An 18,554-nucleotide genomic window follows, 5' to 3' on the forward strand; every position below is an offset into this window, starting at 1 on the left:
CCACAATATTATATTGGGTCTTATTTAGTACATGCACCACACTGTGCATGTACATTCTGCACATTCTGAAATCAACAGGTTTTGGCATTTAAATACACCACCGAAGGACATTTGCAACCTTTCTGTAATGATATCTGTCCCAATTTATGACCTATTTTACCTAGAGTTAGGGATTAAATATGAAAATAACAGCTCCAGTTCACATGTATGGAAATATTTCTCATGGCAATACACGTTAATCTGTTAATATTCTTAGGTCTTTTTTAAAATTGCGCCTTACCTGACACGTTATTCTGTTGCAAGCAGTGGTTAGTAACCTTGTTAATTTTTCTTCATCTAGGACTTAAAGATGGAAGCTACGAGCAGTACAGGTACATTTCAAAAAAAAAGCTGTTAAATTACTATTCTGAAGTAATGCTGAATGTCAGTGTGGGGTTGGGAAGCACATGGACAGGCACTGCCTGGAACGGCCCTTGCAAGACCTTTCCACCCCAGTTACTTTGAAACACTGGAGCTATTTCTATGTTACTTACAGCAGGTTCTCAACTTTGTAGTCAAAATTCAGGCTAAAGTCTTCTCCTTCCTCATCTTTCAGACTGTAGTGCTGGTGGTTTTCTTGGTGATGGTTAACTTTTTTCTCCTTTTGCTGCTTGAAAATTAGGCAGTTTCAGCGCCGAAAATGGCCAGATGTGAAGAGACCATCATCTGCCAAGTCACTGTGAGTTGGGAGCAGTTCACAAAAAGCATTCGTTTTTACTTACCTTTCTTCCCTTCACTTCTCTTTCTGCATGCAGCACTTTTTAACATCATCATTACTGTCATGGCACGTCCTCTAAATTATGCAAGAAATGTGATACTGCCATCGTTGCAGGCAACTACCGCTGTACATAACCTCTTGGCATCTGTTTTCTGGGAATTTAGGAATATTAAGGTCAAGGCAATTTTGAATGAGCAAAGGTGGATGCTCAGCTGAAGAAACCAGTTATGGTTAACTGTCATTAAAAATTAGAGGCCGTTATATCAGTTTTGTCTAAATTTAAACTTGTAGCAGCTACCTGGTGGTCTTTCTCATCATCCAGAAAGAACAAAACTGACGGTAGTTTCTCAGAGTAGAGAGAGTATCAGGTATTTATCTAACCACAGCCTCACGTGCTGTGAGCAAAAAAAAGCAAGTTAGAAGAGAAAGCAGACTACAAAACAGATCTGTACATCGCGTTTCATTCTGACATTATATTAAAATCTTGATTGCTTTTTGGTTACTTAACTGCCCGTTAGAACTTGCAGATGATACTCAGTTCTCAACTTGCCAGAGCCCCAAGGTGAGACAACAGATTTAAAGACATGGCGAAGTTCCCTTTGCCGTGCCAGTTACTGTCACTCAGTCTCCCCTTGAAAAGAAAGTTGAGACTCCTGCTCGTTAAAAATCATAAGGTGTCTCAAATGGTGAAAAAATACGTACAAGTACCAGCATTCTCAATTCACCCACGAGGATTTGCTCATTTAACGGTATTATTTTTATTTCTAGTTGAAGAGATCCAAGACTGGCTTTAGAACCAAAACGAAGCTAGAATTAATGAGATACAAATTTCTGTACAGGTTGACGTTTCAAACATACTTGGATTGTTTCTGTGATATACCTGCTGGATTTTTATAGGTGGTCCACAGTGTCTCCATTGTTTTTTTTCCTGCATGGAACCATGAAAAATATCTTTCTTTCTAACTACTTCCTACTAGAACATTACACGCTAAATTGTATTTGTTTTATTTTAAAGAGGACAACTGTGGGAAGGATGGGAGGGCTAACCTCCCCCAGCCGCTGCACCTCCATGAGGATACAAACTGGCCAGAACTTGAATCCATGTACAGACTCAATGAAAATGTGTTTGACTTCAGAAAGAATCGCAACATTAGCCTGGAGGAGTGGATAAACTTTGAGGCTGAAATAGATAGAATGTTTGCACTGGGGAGTGAATTAAATAGTTGCAGTGACACGATGGGAAACGCTGCCAGAACTAGGTGTCTCTGAAATCCACTATTGCACCTGCTTTTTGCTTTGGATTATACCTCACCGGCTTCACAAGGCATCTGACATCAAGATGACACCGCTAACACTGATCCGGGAATTGACAGAATTGGAAATACAGCCGCAGCCCGAAGAGGATTGCCATCCCAGCGGGCAAACTGTACACAAAGACAGCGCAAGTAAAACACAGTAAAAACATTTTTTCAGTTGTCATGAGGAAAACTTCAAAGCCAAGTATAACTCTGAAGCAAGATTTAGAAAACATGGACGCTTTTGCTTCTAACGGGGGTAAAGGTAATGGTGGAAGAGAACTCTTAAAGAGATTCAGGAATTGAAGTGAGCAGCATTGAATATTCTCAACAACGTGGTATTTCTCAAATTTCCTCTAAGGATATGTTTTAGTTCCATGCCTACTTGTCCATCCTAGTGAGACCTCTAGGAAAATTAGGGAAAATCTTGACTAACAGGACGCCAGATTTTTGGAGGGGTTGTGTAAATATTGATCAATATACTGTTTGAAAATAAATTCCTTCAGGTTGTGAAGACTTTTGTTAATAAAAAGAGTGGAATGCCCACACACCATTTCTCAAAATGTTACTTAATGTTGCATAGTACATTTCAGAATTTATCCATTTTTAAAAGTACTGAAAATTTTCAGTAAATTTACATCTTAAATTTTAATGAAATCAGATTTGTATGAAGTTTTTTTATGTGGTAATATTATATTGCCTGTTCAAAACCAAAACAGTTCCTTTGAGAAAGCAGCATTTGCTTAGTAGTGTAACTTTTACATTTATTTTTAAAAAAGGCAGCTCCAAGAAGTTCAATACTTGTAGCCAATAAAGAATAATCTAGTTGTAGTTTAGTCTACAAAAGAAGTAGATGATCTGAATGACAGTTACTGTTTAAAGGCTTTTAAAGGGAAGAAACCATCATTTTACTAAGGAAGCACAGTGTACAGAGTCTATTTGAGTATTTTCATAAAGACCTTATTAAATACATTGTAGTACAGGCACTACCAGCGATACTTGTATTTATGATTTTTTTCATGTTAATCTGCTACCTGTTTTAGAGGCACATGCAGGAGGGAGCTCGTGACAGACTCGACCAGCTGTGGCCTTCACTCTTAAGAGGTACCTTTTTTTCCAAAACACAAACTTAATTTGCACTCTAGAAACACAGCCTAAAAATAAATCACGGAAATTATTTTGATACCTTCCCTTGCAGATTAGGGAATTCAAGTGGAATTATTTCACAAGGGATATAGAGCTCTAGTACCAAACCCCCATACTCCAAAAAATACACTTAGATTTAGGAACCAAGAAAAAAAAAATGCTGAGGAAGTGGCAGTGGGGTCTTGCACTGTACATGCTATACAGTAAAACTAGGCTTGAGCATGGATTTGTATCACATGTAAATCAAATACGCTTCCCAAAATTTTTTTGAAAGGTTGTTTTTTTTTTTAATTATGGAAGTAATGTACAATTGCCTGTCTTAATCTAGCCATATTTGTTTATAACCTGTTACAGATTCCATGGATTATCAGATCTGCTAGATGATAAGATCCCGGATCAATACAAATAAGTTAAAAATACTGAATTTAAACTCACCAACAGAAACAATAGCGTTGCTGCTTTCCAGAGCAGTGTTAGCTGTCTGCCATGCCCAGCAGGGATGCAGAAGGAATACTAGGTTAGATTAAAAAACATTTGCACTTACCCTTTTTTTTTTTTTCATGTTGAGCCTATAGTCTTTGACAAGATGAGCGCGTGACTCGGTGTTCGTGCTCCCCTCACACCCTGGGCAGACAGCCGGGAAGTTCCCTTGTCCCTGTGCGCAAAATCTTGAGCCGTGGGACTCGCAGGTGACACAAGAAGCAGCTGTCACTTTACGAAAGGTGGGTTGTCGCCAAGGCGTGGGGAAAGCTGCACCTCTTCGCCTTTCAGCGCTGCTGAAGACTACTATGGAAGTTGCAAAAGACATAAATTCCACTCAGCGTCAATGCATCTGTAGTTGCTAAATGGGTCTCTTGGGTGGAAGGGCTGAGGCTGTTACTCCCTTAGCTTTTACGGCCAACTAGGAAAAGAATTAAATTATTCACTATACGGAGCTTTCCTCAGCAATAGCACCAGAGTTTCTCTGACCTTCCCAGGATACAGTTATCGGCCTTAACATACTAGACAGCTAATACACCGTGTCACCAAGTTCAGATTTTAAATAGAAACCTTTATTTACATTATTATTAACATCCAAACACAAAAATCAGAAGAGCAGTAATACCTTACAACCAACTGTTTTATAAATCAGTCCCCATGATTTTTCTGTTTTGCAAAATAAAGATACAGATTTTTCAAGCAATACTTATAATGTAAACTAAACTTAAATGCAATTCTCAATACTGTATGCCTTCTCCTGAGAATTTTTTAAAATATTGCTATCAGAATTACATGGTTTCATACTTGCTGTATCATTGTGTCATCTGGTAGTCTGCACATAAATTCTAAAATAAAATGTGTGCTAATTGGTACAACATCTAAATAGTTTTGTCTTATGACTGAAAAATGGTCCTGATTTTCTAACTTTAAAAGCAGTATTTCAGGGAAGATTGGAAAAAAGTACTACATAGGAATTTTATAAAAACATGGTTTCTGTGATCAACAGAGCCAAGTAGCCAAACGATACTCGTTATGCGGCAGTGATCAGAGGTGGTTGTACTAACTAGTTGTTCTCTTCGTGTTGAAAAACGTTACACAGGTTGTTTTTAAAAAACACATTCAGAAAAATCTGCTGCTATAGAACCCAAACAGAATTGGTGGAGATATTAAACATCGTCAGATCTCAAGATCAGTTTTATTTACAGCAGTGGGTACGGTTTCCAAACTACATGTAGTATTTAGGATCAGTGCTGCCACGAAAGATGTCATCAATGCATTTTCAAAATGCCCCCCGCCCCCCACCCCCTGGCCCCCTTAATCAAGTTTAAACTAAAAATCTTTGGATTCAGCAAAAAAGTAGGTACTGGAAAGCTCCAACATTCTAACCACAGATGAGAAAATGATGATCCTTTATGGTATCAGTCAGGTACCAGTTATACACAGATGTATAAACAGAATCACTCATCTAAAAAAAATTCAAAGGGCACTATGTATAAAGTAGCATATAGTCTAAGAGCTCACCTAATGAAAGCAACCTGGGTTTGTAGCTTCCATCAATATAATGAACAACTACAAAATATAAAGATTGTTCTAGTCTGGTTTAATATAAAAAGCAAGGGATTGTTGCCTTTCAACTTCAGTAGGCAGCACTTAACAAATAAGATACGTTCTAAGAAATAAAAAAGAAGATAAAAGTTCCTTAGGCTTTTAAAAGTTTTGCATTAAAAAACACACATGAAGTGGACTGAAGATTTCAAATAAATACTATCACCTAATCTACATACTCAGTACTAATTGCAGAGACAAGGTTGCATAAAGTAGATTAATTGAATCTACATTCCCTTTGGAGCACACCTGGCTGTATGTTAAGGATGAACGTTTTGAGAATATCTCTAAAGTTATTTCTATTACAATGGAAGATCACGGAATATTCTGAACTAACAAAACCACCTCCTGCTTACAGTACCAAGAAGAAGCAATCAAGAACACACATTTTTTTTTCTTTTTTTCTTTTTTTTTTTTTACTCACTTGGGAGAAGTCAGTTTTCCATTACACAGTGAACAACAGAACAAAAGCACCACACATCTTAAACATTTCTGGGTCGTCCCTTACGGAAGTTCAGAGGTTTGACTTGTAACTGCCTGAACCTGGAAAAACTGCAAAGGGATCTTCATTCCACAGAACCAAAACAGGCAGCAGGAAGGGGGGGACGACTATCAGCAAATAATATGAATAAATTTGTAACCAAACTTAAATACTGATATGAGAGAAACCTGCTTAGAAAATACATTCATTACTATTAGAACAATCCAATGAGGTGCAGACATTTGGTTAAATTGTGGCTTAATATCCTTAAAGATTTCTGGATGTCATGTAACAACAAATATTTTGCAACAGACAAACTTTGAAGAACATTTACAGTTCATTAAAATCAACCAAAAAAGACACAATCCAGATTCATCGACTGAAAAGGCAACAGATAATAGAGAGACATGACCGTCATGACAAGTCGTAACATCTTACACTGCAGAGCCTTTTGCCAGATGGCCTTATGTAAAAAGAAATGTAACAAAGCGCGCACAGGTGGAGAAAGCATTTAAGAACTGGTCTTTTATAAAAAGCTATATGTTAAAGATGTAAAAATAAATGAACTGTTGAAGACCAAAGAATAGAAAGATGTGGGCCAAAGTCACCCAGCTTCAAAGTCATTAAATTTAATTAAAAAAAAGAAGAAAAAAAGAAAACAAACAAAAAAAACCCTATTTGGACCTCAACTACACTGAGTTTACAGAAATCAATTTTGTTAAATATTTAGCTTCACAAACTCTGCAAAAATGAGTTAGTGACCTACAAAAGTCATATATATAATACATTATCTTAAAGATCATATTTACAAAATTTATTCACAAAAGACTGCAAAATTCTGATTCAGACTGCAGTGCCTTGCCTTGAGTTTTATTTTCAAAAAGATGAAAGATTATTGCTCTAATTTCCATACACAGAAAACATTACATTATGCAGTCTTTTCAAATAATTCTTAAGAGATTGTGTTTGAGAAGGAACATGAGTACACCCTACCTTCATATTAAGTCCTTATCAAAGATATTGCATTAATCCATTATATAGTCTTTTATAAAGTGCACTCAGCTGCACATCAATATGTAAGTATTTGTCACAATTGTGTTTTAAATAATTTAAATTCATTACCCTCTCTTTTTACCCCTTGGCTTCAATGGACAGGATTTTGGACTAGTATGTGCCAATTCATTTTGCACTGCTACTTTGCTTGGGAAATCTTGACTCTTGGGGGTAAGAGATTAAAAGCAGCATATATATTCAGGATTTAATATAAAAGAGTCAAGGCTAGGAACTACATTCTCTGTCAGATATTGTTACTAGAGAAATCAGAAAATTCTTGCCACCGTGACTTCTCCAGGCACTTTTGTCTGCCTGTAGTTCAAGGGCTTTGGATAGCTACAGTAAATAGATAAGGCATACCAGGAGTCTACCCATCGTATCTACCAAAATGCCATTGCCAAATTCACATTTCTAGAGGCAGAGCGCCAAAAATATTTATGACCTTTTTTGTACACCACAATATACAGTAATACAGAGACTGCTTCTACTAAAATTTATTTTTGTTGGGTTGGGGTTTTGTGGGGTTTTTTTCCTTTGAATGGAGTAACTTAGGACAACATGGCGATTAACAGGAAAAAAAATCACATTTCCGTAAGGCCAGTACTAGTTGCTGTGAAGAATGCGTAGCTTTCCTTTATAATACTAGTGCATCATTAATACAGCGCATTCTTGTTTGAAGATATGGTTCTAGGTGTCAGCAGTATTTCTGTTAAAGAAAAGAAGAAATAATTACCAGAGAAAATAAAAAGCACCTTTTCTGGAGGAAAAAAAAAAAAAAAAACACCAAGAAAAAAAAAGGTCAACATACTGTATTTGGAAAAGTACTGACAGTCAGTTTCTAAGCAGAAGAATTTTATTTTTATTTATTTATTGCTCCGCTTTGAAGATAAATTTGTAGACAAGAAATGCTGTCCCAGAATTTCCTCAACGTGTTATTGGGGTATCTTCACTGTAGGACATGTGAGTTTGGAAAATCTGGCATTCCACTGTCCTGTTCCCCTCTTTATAAAAGGTACTTGTTATATCAAAATCCACCAATGCCTTACTTATCCCCTCCAGAAGTCCTCAGAATATTTTGGCTGCTTCCTTAGCCACCTTAGAGAAAATTTCTTGAGGTACCTTCTACTTGAATAAATTTCGCTTACCTCAACATTACATTGCTCATCCCTTGGTATTTTGTGGAAAGATTACAGTAAAAGTATATTTAGTATTTCAGCCTTCTTTGCAGTGCCTGTTACTAGCTCATTTTTCCCTTAAATAAGGGGCCTAAATTTTCCACAGTTTCTTGCCATGTGAACACAAGCTATTCTAAGGTATTACAAGGGTTGGTATTGTCACTCGCTTCTGCCAAAGAAGGATACTGTGCTACCAGGATTCTTGGTCTGACTCATGAGAGCTATTACCTATATATAATCTCTTTTACATCTGCTAAAGATGCTTTTCACAATCTCTGCGTTTTGCTTTCTGGGGTTTCTCCAGGCTCAGAAGTATTTAAGCATCCTTCATGCTGTTTAAGCCATGATCCTACCTGTGATATTTCAAAGTCAACAGCTAATCACAGCGTACGGCTCGGGTTCATCATGGATTAGATTTAAGCATCATTAAAAATAAGGTATCTCTTGGGACATACAAATGGTAGGTCCACAGATATAAACAGGATAACTGAGAACAGGATTGTGCCAGAGGAACAGCTTGAAGCAAATTGTATTCAATGGGAAAAGAATTTATGGATCTCTTCATCCATTTTTATGTACAACTTACCTGGTCTGGACCCATAGGCATCCCTGACATAGGCATGGTATTAATATTCATCTGTCCGATATGGCCACTGCTGCCATTCATGTGCATCATGCTGTACGCTGCCGGACTACCTTGATGGCTGAACTGCTGCTGTGGGAAAGAACTGAAGCACAAAAAGACAAACAAAATCACCTTCCAAGAAGTTTACACATTGATATATTGCCTTCCCTGCACCAGCTGTCAACACATGAAAGAGAAAATTATTTGTATATTTCTGGTTTCTACTCAATACCTGTTTAATGCAGGAACCAAACTTTCCCTCTCAAAAGGGATTTTGAGGTTTTAGATACGCAAAGAAGTATGTGTATGCATTTCCTATTGTAACCTTTTTGGAAGCTTCTGTTAAGGGCTGCACTGTCCATAGTAACACTGTTCTGAACTGTATTCCCCTCCGCCCCCACGTTATTTTTTTTCAATATTCAAAGACTATGTTGTTTCCAGTTACAAAGATTGCAGAGCTCCAATATGAATAAATGGAGCTAAGCATAATAAGATACATTTCATCAGTTGTATTTCCTAAACCAAAGCAGGATCAAGGGCAGTACAGACATTACAGATATAATTTTTTTTCCCTCTTCTAAATCCTTTTCCTACTACAACCCATTGAACAGAGCTTCTGCTTTCAACAGAACAAAAGACTGAAGTTCACCTGCTCCTGGCCACGCTGCCCGACGGCCAGCCCTTCATCTCGGGGGACTGGTACATTGTTGCTGTCTGAGGATGCTGCATCATAGGATTCTGGGAGGGTCCAATTCTCGATGACATCATTGAGTTGGGAGGGCTTGATACTCTGCTAAAGGCAGTGTCAGGTTGTTGGCTTATTCCTTAAAAGATGAAGGACAGACAATATACTTCAGTTACCATCACCCGGCACTTTTAGTTTGTTTTCTTGCAATGATGGGAAGGGAAATGTCATCCTTTTTTGCAGAAGTACTTTCTGTTTCTCAGAATGATTGGTATTTAGGTAGTTTGCATTAATAATAAATGAAGAAAGGGAGAAGAAAACCAGACAGACAGAAAAAAGCCATGTTAGTACTAGTACCGTAGTTCGGTGGATAGGGGAATTGCTGTGGAGGAACTTGAGCCATTGGAGGGCCTGTCAAAGCACTATCCATGCTTCCTGAGGCAGTCACGTTTGGTGGTGGGCTGAAGGCCTGAGGTTGCTGTTGCTGCTGCATCATCATTGCCATCCTCTGTTGTCTAAAATGATGACTTATTAGCTCCCTGTTACGCTGAGCCACCATTTGAGCATTAAGAAAACCTTGCTGCTATCCCCCAAAGAAAAGAAAAATCATATTAGAAAACGCTTCTACAAATGAAATCATGTCAATCAAACCACCTACACTCTAAGACCCAACATACCCATTCATTACCAGAACAGAAAGTTAAGAAAACCCACAACCAGTACAAACATCATCAAAACATCAGACAAAAGTTTTCATTCATTTGTCATTGGTGCTAACAAAATGACAGATCAGCTATCATATCCTGCATGGAAAAGACTACTGGCACACTGTATTGATAGCATGACCTAAGGAACAAATCCCTCTGGAATCTCATCAATAAGAGAGGTAAGAAACCCACCTTTAATTGTACAGAGGAAAAACCAAACAAAAAGGAATACTGTGGAACCATGAAAGAAGCTCCAAATTCTAAACATATGTGTAAAAGATGTCTCTATTTAAAAATTACTGTTTCAGATGGCTAGTGTAGTAATTACTAACCTGTGATCCCACCTGCGGCTGCATAACTGGTCTCATCACTGACGTATTACCACTAACTGGATTTTCCATCTTCATTTCAAGCGACTGACGGGTCTGATTCATAAACTTGGAAAGAGATGTTTTAGCACTATTAGCTGGAAAATACCAGTATCTGAATAAAGTAATGGCAACTCCTCCAAAAAACATTCTTTACAGACCTCCTGAATCCATGAAGTGCAAAGGTTAATTTTTGCCTTGTCTGATGTACCTGAAGTACCAAACTATTCGGTTAAGCAGCTCAAACACACACAAAAAGAAAACCCCTCCAAACAGTACAGCACTAACCGGCTTTTTTTTCCTTCTCTTGAAATTGGCACTTTTTAAGAATAAATCTATAGCACACTACTTGTTCCAAATCATGTTTGGGGCAGAAGGGTATAACCACTAGTTTTGCTTAAAATAATAAAATTTTGTCTCCTCTCCTCGCCGCCACAAAACCCCAAAGCCATACAGATTGAATTAGCGTCATAAAACAACCAAGAGAGAACGCAGTATTTCCTAAGGGTTAAACATCGCCCTTCCATGTCACACAGCACTATCTCAGTTTTCCAAGTTATACGTACACTGTATTTGATGTCAGGACTGCATTTTCACAGGGGGAACCCAATGCTGAAATCATGCAATGCTTTCAGCCCCGTGTCAAGGTCTACGTGTCTGTACCTACTCTCTCACCTTTCATTCTAAGAAGATACCTCAAATGACATCAAATCAATAAATGGAAAGCAAAGTTGTATTTCCATAAGCCCAAATGATTCATTAGAAAACATAGTGAAAAAGTAACATTTGATTCATAGCAGAAATGCAGCTGCCCATTTAATGGTATCAGTGAGATTCAGAATAAATCTTAACATGGATAAAAAGATCATCCAGAGCTACGCGTACAAAAGTATTGTTTTTAAGTACCAATAGTGGTGTGTGCTGCAGGAACCAATCCAATCTGTAGCTAAGGACACTGGTGAAGGACAAACACTTGCCCTAAATACAGGTTCTTTCACTCCTACGGCCATAAGGCACTCAGTGTGGAAAGCGCTGTCAAGACGAAAGATCTGTCCTTTCAATCATCTGCCGTATTGTCAACTTTCATATTTGTGAAGCAACACAATTCAGTGTGCACCTTATTCCATTCCAAAACAAGAAGAAAGTGTAAACGCAGGAGCACAAGATTACCTGCTGCCCCTGAAGCCTCTGCTGGAGCTGCATGCGGAGCTGCTTTGGTGTATTGGTTCGAGGTCTCATCACATTTGCTCTAGGATGCATACTTTGAAGTGGAAAATTGCTCTGTTGGCTCATCTGATTCATCACTGAATTAAAGGATGGCTGTTGTCCCTGAACGTTACTAAAACCTCCTGGCATTGCTGCCCCTTGCCCTTGATAGGGCTGACCATATAATGAAGGCTTCTGGTCAATCATAACTGAAGATTCCTGACCTTGAAATGAATCTTGTTTGGGTTCCAAAGCTTGTCCCTTCAACAGATACAAAAGTGTTTTCACTAGCAGTATATTCTTTAAGTAGGAATTCCTAAAGAAACAACAAAGCTAATACAGCATAGAACAACCTTGGGAAGAAAAACTCTTGGGAAGAACATAGTATGGACAGATTACTACTAGTTTTGTCTTCAGACAAATGAAATAGCAAAAGCTGGTTGCTTTTCTTTTTTTAATCCATTCTGCTGCACGCTGCTTACATTGGCAGACCAGTATCATTAGTCCAGCCCTTCTGCACTTTTTAAACTGCTGTTGGTACAAATGACAGTGTGATTCTCTGGGTTTTTTTAGAAAGTTCCAAATTACTCATAGAATTTCTTTTTCCTATTTGCTAGCCATGCAAATTCAAGCTGGAACTGGAGATGGAAGTGTCCTACTCACTAACATGTCACTGCCAGACAAATATTTCACAACCCAATCTCAGCTGACAACAGTTTACCAAAGAAACCCAACACAATTCACTGCTTACAGAATTATAATGATTTACACCCAAAAAAAAGCCCCCTAGATACCAAGGCATATTACAATAAACTTAGATCAGAGGATGCCATTTTACGTTTTTGTAATGCACAAGAAATACAATCATTACTGAGCTTCCGAAAGGTACTTCCAAAGGCAGATTTAGGAAAATGAAGACAAGGAAGTGAGGAGAGAGCGAGTGAGGAGGCCCTCCCTCTTCACTTTATTTTCAGGTTACAAAATAATGCAGGTTTTTGGAAAACAAATGGCCAAAATCTCTGTTCACTTACTTGGTTTACAAGATCAGGAATTCCTAATGCTCTGTCAATTTCTTCCAGACCTGTGACATCCGTATTACTCAGCAGCGTGTGCAGCTGATCCAAAAGTGCCCTTTCATCATTCTGGCCTTCCATGTTTGGTGCCGAACATAAGAGGTCATCCAAAGAGTTTCTAACTAATTGTCTATAAATATAAAAGCATTACAACCATTATGGACTATAAAGGCATATATGTAGTTTATATATAATATATTGACCTGGAGATAATGAAATACTATAATCACCCAGAAAACTGAAGTAAAACTGAATAAGTCCCAAATTTAGGTCCTAAAATGCCCCGTCAACTGCCACATATCCTCGAACACATGTAAATTGTGTTTTGTCCTGGCTTCTCCATGTGCCAGCAAGACATGATTTCAGACTTTCCCACCTCTTTTTCTCCATGCCTCCCAACACAAGGATGGATTGATTTTGTTAGCAATACCTTTTTTGTGGAGCTGGGTTAAAAGATACCCTACGTCATATCATCGGTAGAAGCAGAAATAGATCCTGACTCCAATCTGTTATCCCCGCTATATATACTACATTCATATTTGTCCAGGTCTTAAAGTCTTCTGACAAACAGCAAACTTAAAGTTATATTAAAACCTTCCCCAATTCTACCTGTTTTGTGAGCCCCGCGATGCTTGCTCCATGGACAGCATGTTGTCAGGCCACGATCCTGGTTGGTTAGAAGGTCCTGGCTGTCCATATGGATTCCCCCCCATGCCAATGTTTATCTCATTTGGCCCTGTGAGGTAAAACATTTGTGTGTTTTTTAAAAACAAAAAGGTGTCATTTTGCTCTCCCAATGCTCACCTAAAGCATTGTGGATGAGTACACAAATTGTCAAGCAGCTTCACAAGCTTTCCATTAACATGTTGTAGAGTGTGTACATACATAAATTCAGAATAATTTTTAAATACAATAGACCACAGCTTTAAATACGACAGCAACCTAAAGCTGCTACCCTGTTAGAGCCTAATTGCCATTTCTAATCCTTAAACTCCTAAAATAGGATCTTTTGGCAGATTCAGCAACTTTATATCCAAAAATATATGGGGTTTCTGGCCAATGAAATCTAGGTACTAGCAAATATACATTGTTACAGGGACATCAACATTTGGCATTTTAAATTCCAAAACAGGGTGAAAATCAAAACTGAAGGTACATAACGCTTTGCTCTCTGGGAGTACGCCCTGCCTTCTATCTATTCAGAGACATACAGCACTACATAGGGGAGTTTGTGTCATCCCATTACTTCCCAATATTTGTAGGAGTCACCTAATGATTTCTAGCTAGCTAAGCTGAGGAATTCTGACTCAGTCATGACTGCACAAATTTCTTCCTGATTTAGACTCATATCCACACATCACATGGAAACAGTAAGTCAGAAAGAACTAGTAACAGTCCTGGTAGCCTTTCATGATAGAAAAGGAAAAAAAAAGGAATGCCACTGTCTATTTTGTCCCTTTTTGGGCACACCAGCATTGGCACATTAGACAGGACAATTTCAGCTTTAGGCTAAACCTTTGTTAGTGATCTAGAACAGAAAAAAAGCACAGGCTTTAAGACCCTCTTGGTATTTCAAACATGCAGCTTATTTTCTCCCACGCAAACACGAATAGTTAGAAGAGAACCTGTATTTGCAATGTGGTTCTATTTGAAATTTGGATACTCCATGTGAGAAGAACTTAGAAATACTTAGGAGAAAGCTTTAAAAAAACCCTGATTAGTAAGACGTTAACAGCAAAAACACATGTATTTAAAATACAATGGAACTAAACTAATCAGAATAACTAAACTAATCAGAATACTAGTATCGTCAAATATAATCATAAATGGCATTTAGTCCCTGGAATTTAGCAGAGAAGTGCTGCACTAAAGAAATACATAGAAATTATCCCTCAGAAATCTGGAGACTCGGCATGAATTATCTGTGTATGAGACACACCGATATCACCAGAGGAAAACAAGAACACCAAACGGTCATCAAATGTCCCAGTCAGGGCACAATAACAGTCTTTACCTCAAAAAGCCTTTGGATGAAAAGCTAGTATTCTACTAGAACTGAAAAGACTCTGTTGATGTCGAATGTTTACTACGGAACCAGTGAGATTGTGTTAAGTAGACAATAAAATGTGAAGAACTTACTCATGTGAATCATTTGCTGTTGTAGCATTGGTCTAGTACCAGGTATGCTGTTGGAGCGAACGGGCAGCCCAGACATGGAGCTGCCCACCGCGGGCCTGGGAAGGGACGCACTGAACTCGGCTCCTGGTCTCAACATCGAAGCAGAACTTGTAGGTTCCAACCTGTTCACCTTTGAGTTTGGCAGACCCCAGTCTCCTGACTGGTGCTGATTCATCGGCACATTTCTGTTGGGAGCACTTGCTATAATGAAAAGCAGAAAAACACAATTAATTTTTCATCTAGAATATGTTACATATTTTCGGTTTAGATTATTTTTATGGGGGGTTGCTTTGTTTTACCAACAAGGACACCTGCCAATAACACAGCAACTCACTGAACTCCTACAAAAGCATCTAAAGCTTACCATGCCAAGTTCTAAATCCAACGACTACACTAATCTAAATAGATTTTAAAATATTAACGACTGACTGCCATCGTGACCTGTTCTTGCTTCTGTGTATCAAAGGCGTAAGTTAAATTCAAAACTCGCAATAGTAGAAAATAATTTAACTACTAAACAAAAGTAAAAGTAGTGGTAACAATACATAGATACTAAACAGTTATGTTCTTACAATTTCAGCTAGGAATAATAATTAAAAGTATTTATATGCTGATGGCAAAACTAGTATTCTTTAATATTAAAGGTTTCTTCTAACCAAAATTCGTATTTATCTTGCAACCTTTTTTACATAAAAGCTTGTTCCTTCACAATGAGATCTATTTGTACACAATCAACAAACCCAGATTTGCTCCAAAATTTTCCTGGTTTTCCATCATCCTTGGACTTCCACCCATCAGGTTTTGTTTTTGTAACATGGAGAACGCACTGACATTCCTCGCTGAAGCACCTGAGCCCACAGGGCTGTCTAAAGACACAGCTCTGCTGAAAGGTGGACGGGTAGGCTGCACAGACTGGGGACTCCTCATACCTGTTGAAGAATTAAAAGATGCATGCAACCATACATTTTAAATAGAAAGTACCATTAATGACTTAAATAAGTCTGATCTATTTATGGGCGCGTATATTTGACCTTAAACAAGCCAGGAATAGTTAATTTGCTTATGTTTTCACTACACAAATCACATATTTTGAATACATAGTTAGGAACTTTTTACAGGAAAAGCCAAATGCAGCTCCCTTTGGCCTCGGACATTGAAGAAGTTCATTTTAAGGTAAGTTCTGTAACAAATCATGTTTTTCACATCTTGAAACACACTAGTATTACAGACTCCTTGATATATATGAGTGCAGTGCCCAGCCTTTGGATAACTCTAATAGAAACAAGTCAAATGGTTCTATCTGGAACAGGCTGAATCCAGACACAGTGTGTTCCCGAGCACAGCGCAATACATGGACTAACTAACGTCACTGTGCTCCACAGCCAACAGTGTCAGTGGCCCCACGTGTTCTTGTACATTTTTCATTATCCATGTTTCACCTCCTTAGGTTATCTCGGCAATCTACTGCCCTATATAATCAAGAGATGATCAACACTATAAAACAAAGTGACAACTGCAGTGATGCTGGTCTATTGGCAAGGTTACCTTTGCCTCCTAGTCAGCTTCCTACTAAGGAAGCGCACTCCCTTCAATGTCAAGGAGGAGAACTGATTAGAATTTGCAGGCCAGAAGATGGTTTTGCATAGAGGAAGTGGGAAATCAAAAGATTGCCACCAATCCCGTATTATTTCCCTAATCATCTGTAAGGAACAAAAATTTACAACTCACAAAACATTTTCCCTGATGTCTTTGTCTCTTAGAAATCTACGTTAGACAAACCCCAAAGAAACCATAACATAAGGAGCTGAAGTTAACAATATTCAATGTGCATATAGTAGATGAGCGCTGTCAAGACAGCTAATAGTGTACATAATAGCCTATGAAAGCATAATTAGCCATTTTGCATTACATTTGTCCTTCAAGATATAGGAGATGAAGAAAGCGTTCTCTAAGGATTTGAGGATGTATTATGTTTACATCAGGTAAGAAGAAAACCCTAATTTTAAAACCAAAGTGATATTAGATGAAATTCCTTACCCAGTAGGGCATTTCCTTGAAATAATGCCTGTTTTGTGCCAAGGTTATTTCCGTTTGCCGACATAGCATTATTGTAAAACTCTGAACTAGTCAGATCACCTAGAATTGCATCCAAATTATCCAAGTCTCCACTCAGCTGAAAAAGACGCAGTAAAATGCCAAGGTTATTTACTATCATATGACTATCCTTCAGCTTTTATTTAGCTCCTTGCTCATCTTAAAAAGATATAACTGGGAGACAAATATTTTTTAGTTCACTGACGGTACCTTGGACTCTATTTCCAAAGAACTTCAGTTATCATTTAGCTACTTTTTTTTTTCTAAGGGTACTCTACTCTGCTTGGCTAATTTTGAGAAATAGGAGAAACTGATACATATAAATAAAATGAAAAACACCTCTGAATATAAACATTTCAGTCATCACAAATTACCAAGATAAAAACACTAATGAGAGCAAACAATGTCAAGAATGTGTACCATTCAGCGATAAATAATATATTTGTCATACACAAAAAGCCTAATTTGATCACTGATAAACACAACACCACATGAAAAGCACTCCTAGATCTTTCCAGTATGCTGAAGCCCTGACCTTCTTTAAAAAATTGTCTTTAAATCAGACGCAGTTTTAACAGAAAAAGAATTGCATATATAGTGGAGTCATATCTTCACAAAACAAGCTTCTCTGAATATGTTAATTATATCTCAGGAGCAAGTACTGAAACTGCATGATGGGTACTATTATACAGTTGTTAGTGACTTTTCCTTAAGCGGTACTCAAAAAAATGTTATGAAGTGTTTCATTTATAGCCAGCCATTAGCTAATATAAAAATCGTGCAGTCATTTTTTATTTACATAGTTATTAGTGACTTGGGAAATCCAAGTTCTAAGATATCAACACGTTTTCAGTAAACTCTGCCATACTGACCAGTATTATTCACTTTGAAGTAGTTCCAAATGTGACTTAGGAACTAAATACAGAATAAATATCTACACTTCGTAATTTTAAGAACAGCTGTCTCTAACAAGTGAACTGCTGCTTTCAGGAGAGTTGTTCCCAGTGACAGTTTGCTAGATCATGACATTTCTTGGAATTTCAGCACCAGAAACAATGAAACAAATAAATATACATGTATTTATTTGAATGCCTAATATGTATACATTTGGAACGACATTTTCCCTTATTTTAAGGAAAAAAAAGAGTGCTAAAACCAATGAATGCACTAAAAACAATCTATAGCTATTTTAAGTATTACACATTTTTGTGCATTGTTTCTATTTTCAAATAGAAATTATGTTTTACCTTTTGCTATGGCATTGCCAACTAATTACAGAGGCAGTTACAGCTCCATTTCCTAATAAGCCATAAAAATAAACATGTGCTGTGTGAAATAGCAGATGTTAAAGATCTGATTGTAAAGAGTAATTTGTAAATATACGCTACCTTAATCGTACCATAACTTAAAGATAAGATTAGTCCAGGACTTCAGTACAGCACATTTGATTACATGCATGTCCTGTAGTTCTCTTTGTTTATGCTCTTTCAGTTACAATAAACCCTGAGTGTATGTTTTCACACCACTTGCACAGAACTTTCTTAGAAATGTTTATACACACATCCTAAAAATTTTTATATTTACCCATTCAATGTAATAAAAAATGTTGCTTTGTTCACTACCATC

The 18,554-nt window shown here is 37.6% G+C and overlaps 2 protein-coding genes across 21 annotated transcripts in view; one reads left to right on the forward strand and one right to left on the reverse strand.

The window, feature by feature from the left end:
- Positions 1–4,555, forward strand: part of SULF2 (sulfatase 2) — a 162,602-nt gene extending 158,047 nt beyond the window's left edge. For 16 of the 19 annotated variants that reach the window (XM_055813567.1, XM_055813566.1, XM_055813574.1 and 13 more), the window contains one exon: positions 341–4,555. In XM_055813567.1, the coding sequence (XP_055669542.1) occupies positions 341–504 (164 nt within the window). In that variant the 3' untranslated portion in view covers positions 505–4,555. The remainder of the gene's footprint in view (positions 1–340) is intronic. The other 3 variants (XM_055813578.1, XR_008748724.1, XM_055813579.1) reach the window with 3 other exon arrangements.
- A 2,783-nt stretch (positions 4,556–7,338) lies between these two features.
- The window catches only part of NCOA3 (nuclear receptor coactivator 3), an 81,899-nt gene continuing 70,683 nt past the window's right edge, over positions 7,339–18,554 (reverse strand). Inside the window, exons 14-24 of one of the 2 annotated variants that reach the window (XM_013298026.3) lie at positions 16,872–17,007; positions 15,575–15,763; positions 14,796–15,035; positions 13,266–13,392; positions 12,615–12,786; positions 11,548–11,844; positions 10,342–10,446; positions 9,660–9,882; positions 9,267–9,441; positions 8,579–8,720; positions 7,339–7,523 (exon numbers count right to left, since the gene is read on the reverse strand). In XM_013298026.3, the coding sequence (XP_013153480.1) occupies positions 7,512–7,523; positions 8,579–8,720; positions 9,267–9,441; positions 9,660–9,882; positions 10,342–10,446; positions 11,548–11,844; positions 12,615–12,786; positions 13,266–13,392; positions 14,796–15,035; positions 15,575–15,763; positions 16,872–17,007 (1,818 nt within the window). In that variant the 3' untranslated portion in view covers positions 7,339–7,511. Of the gene's footprint in view, positions 7,524–8,578; positions 8,721–9,266; positions 9,442–9,659; positions 9,886–10,341; positions 10,447–11,547; positions 11,845–12,614; positions 12,787–13,265; positions 13,393–14,795; positions 15,036–15,574; positions 15,764–16,871; positions 17,008–18,554 lie in introns of both variants that reach the window. The other variant, XM_027784495.2, reaches the window with a different exon arrangement.

This window comes from Falco peregrinus, chromosome 9 (assembly GCF_023634155.1).
Source record: "Falco peregrinus isolate bFalPer1 chromosome 9, bFalPer1.pri, whole genome shotgun sequence".
NCBI lineage: Eukaryota > Metazoa > Chordata > Aves > Falconiformes > Falconidae > Falco > Falco peregrinus.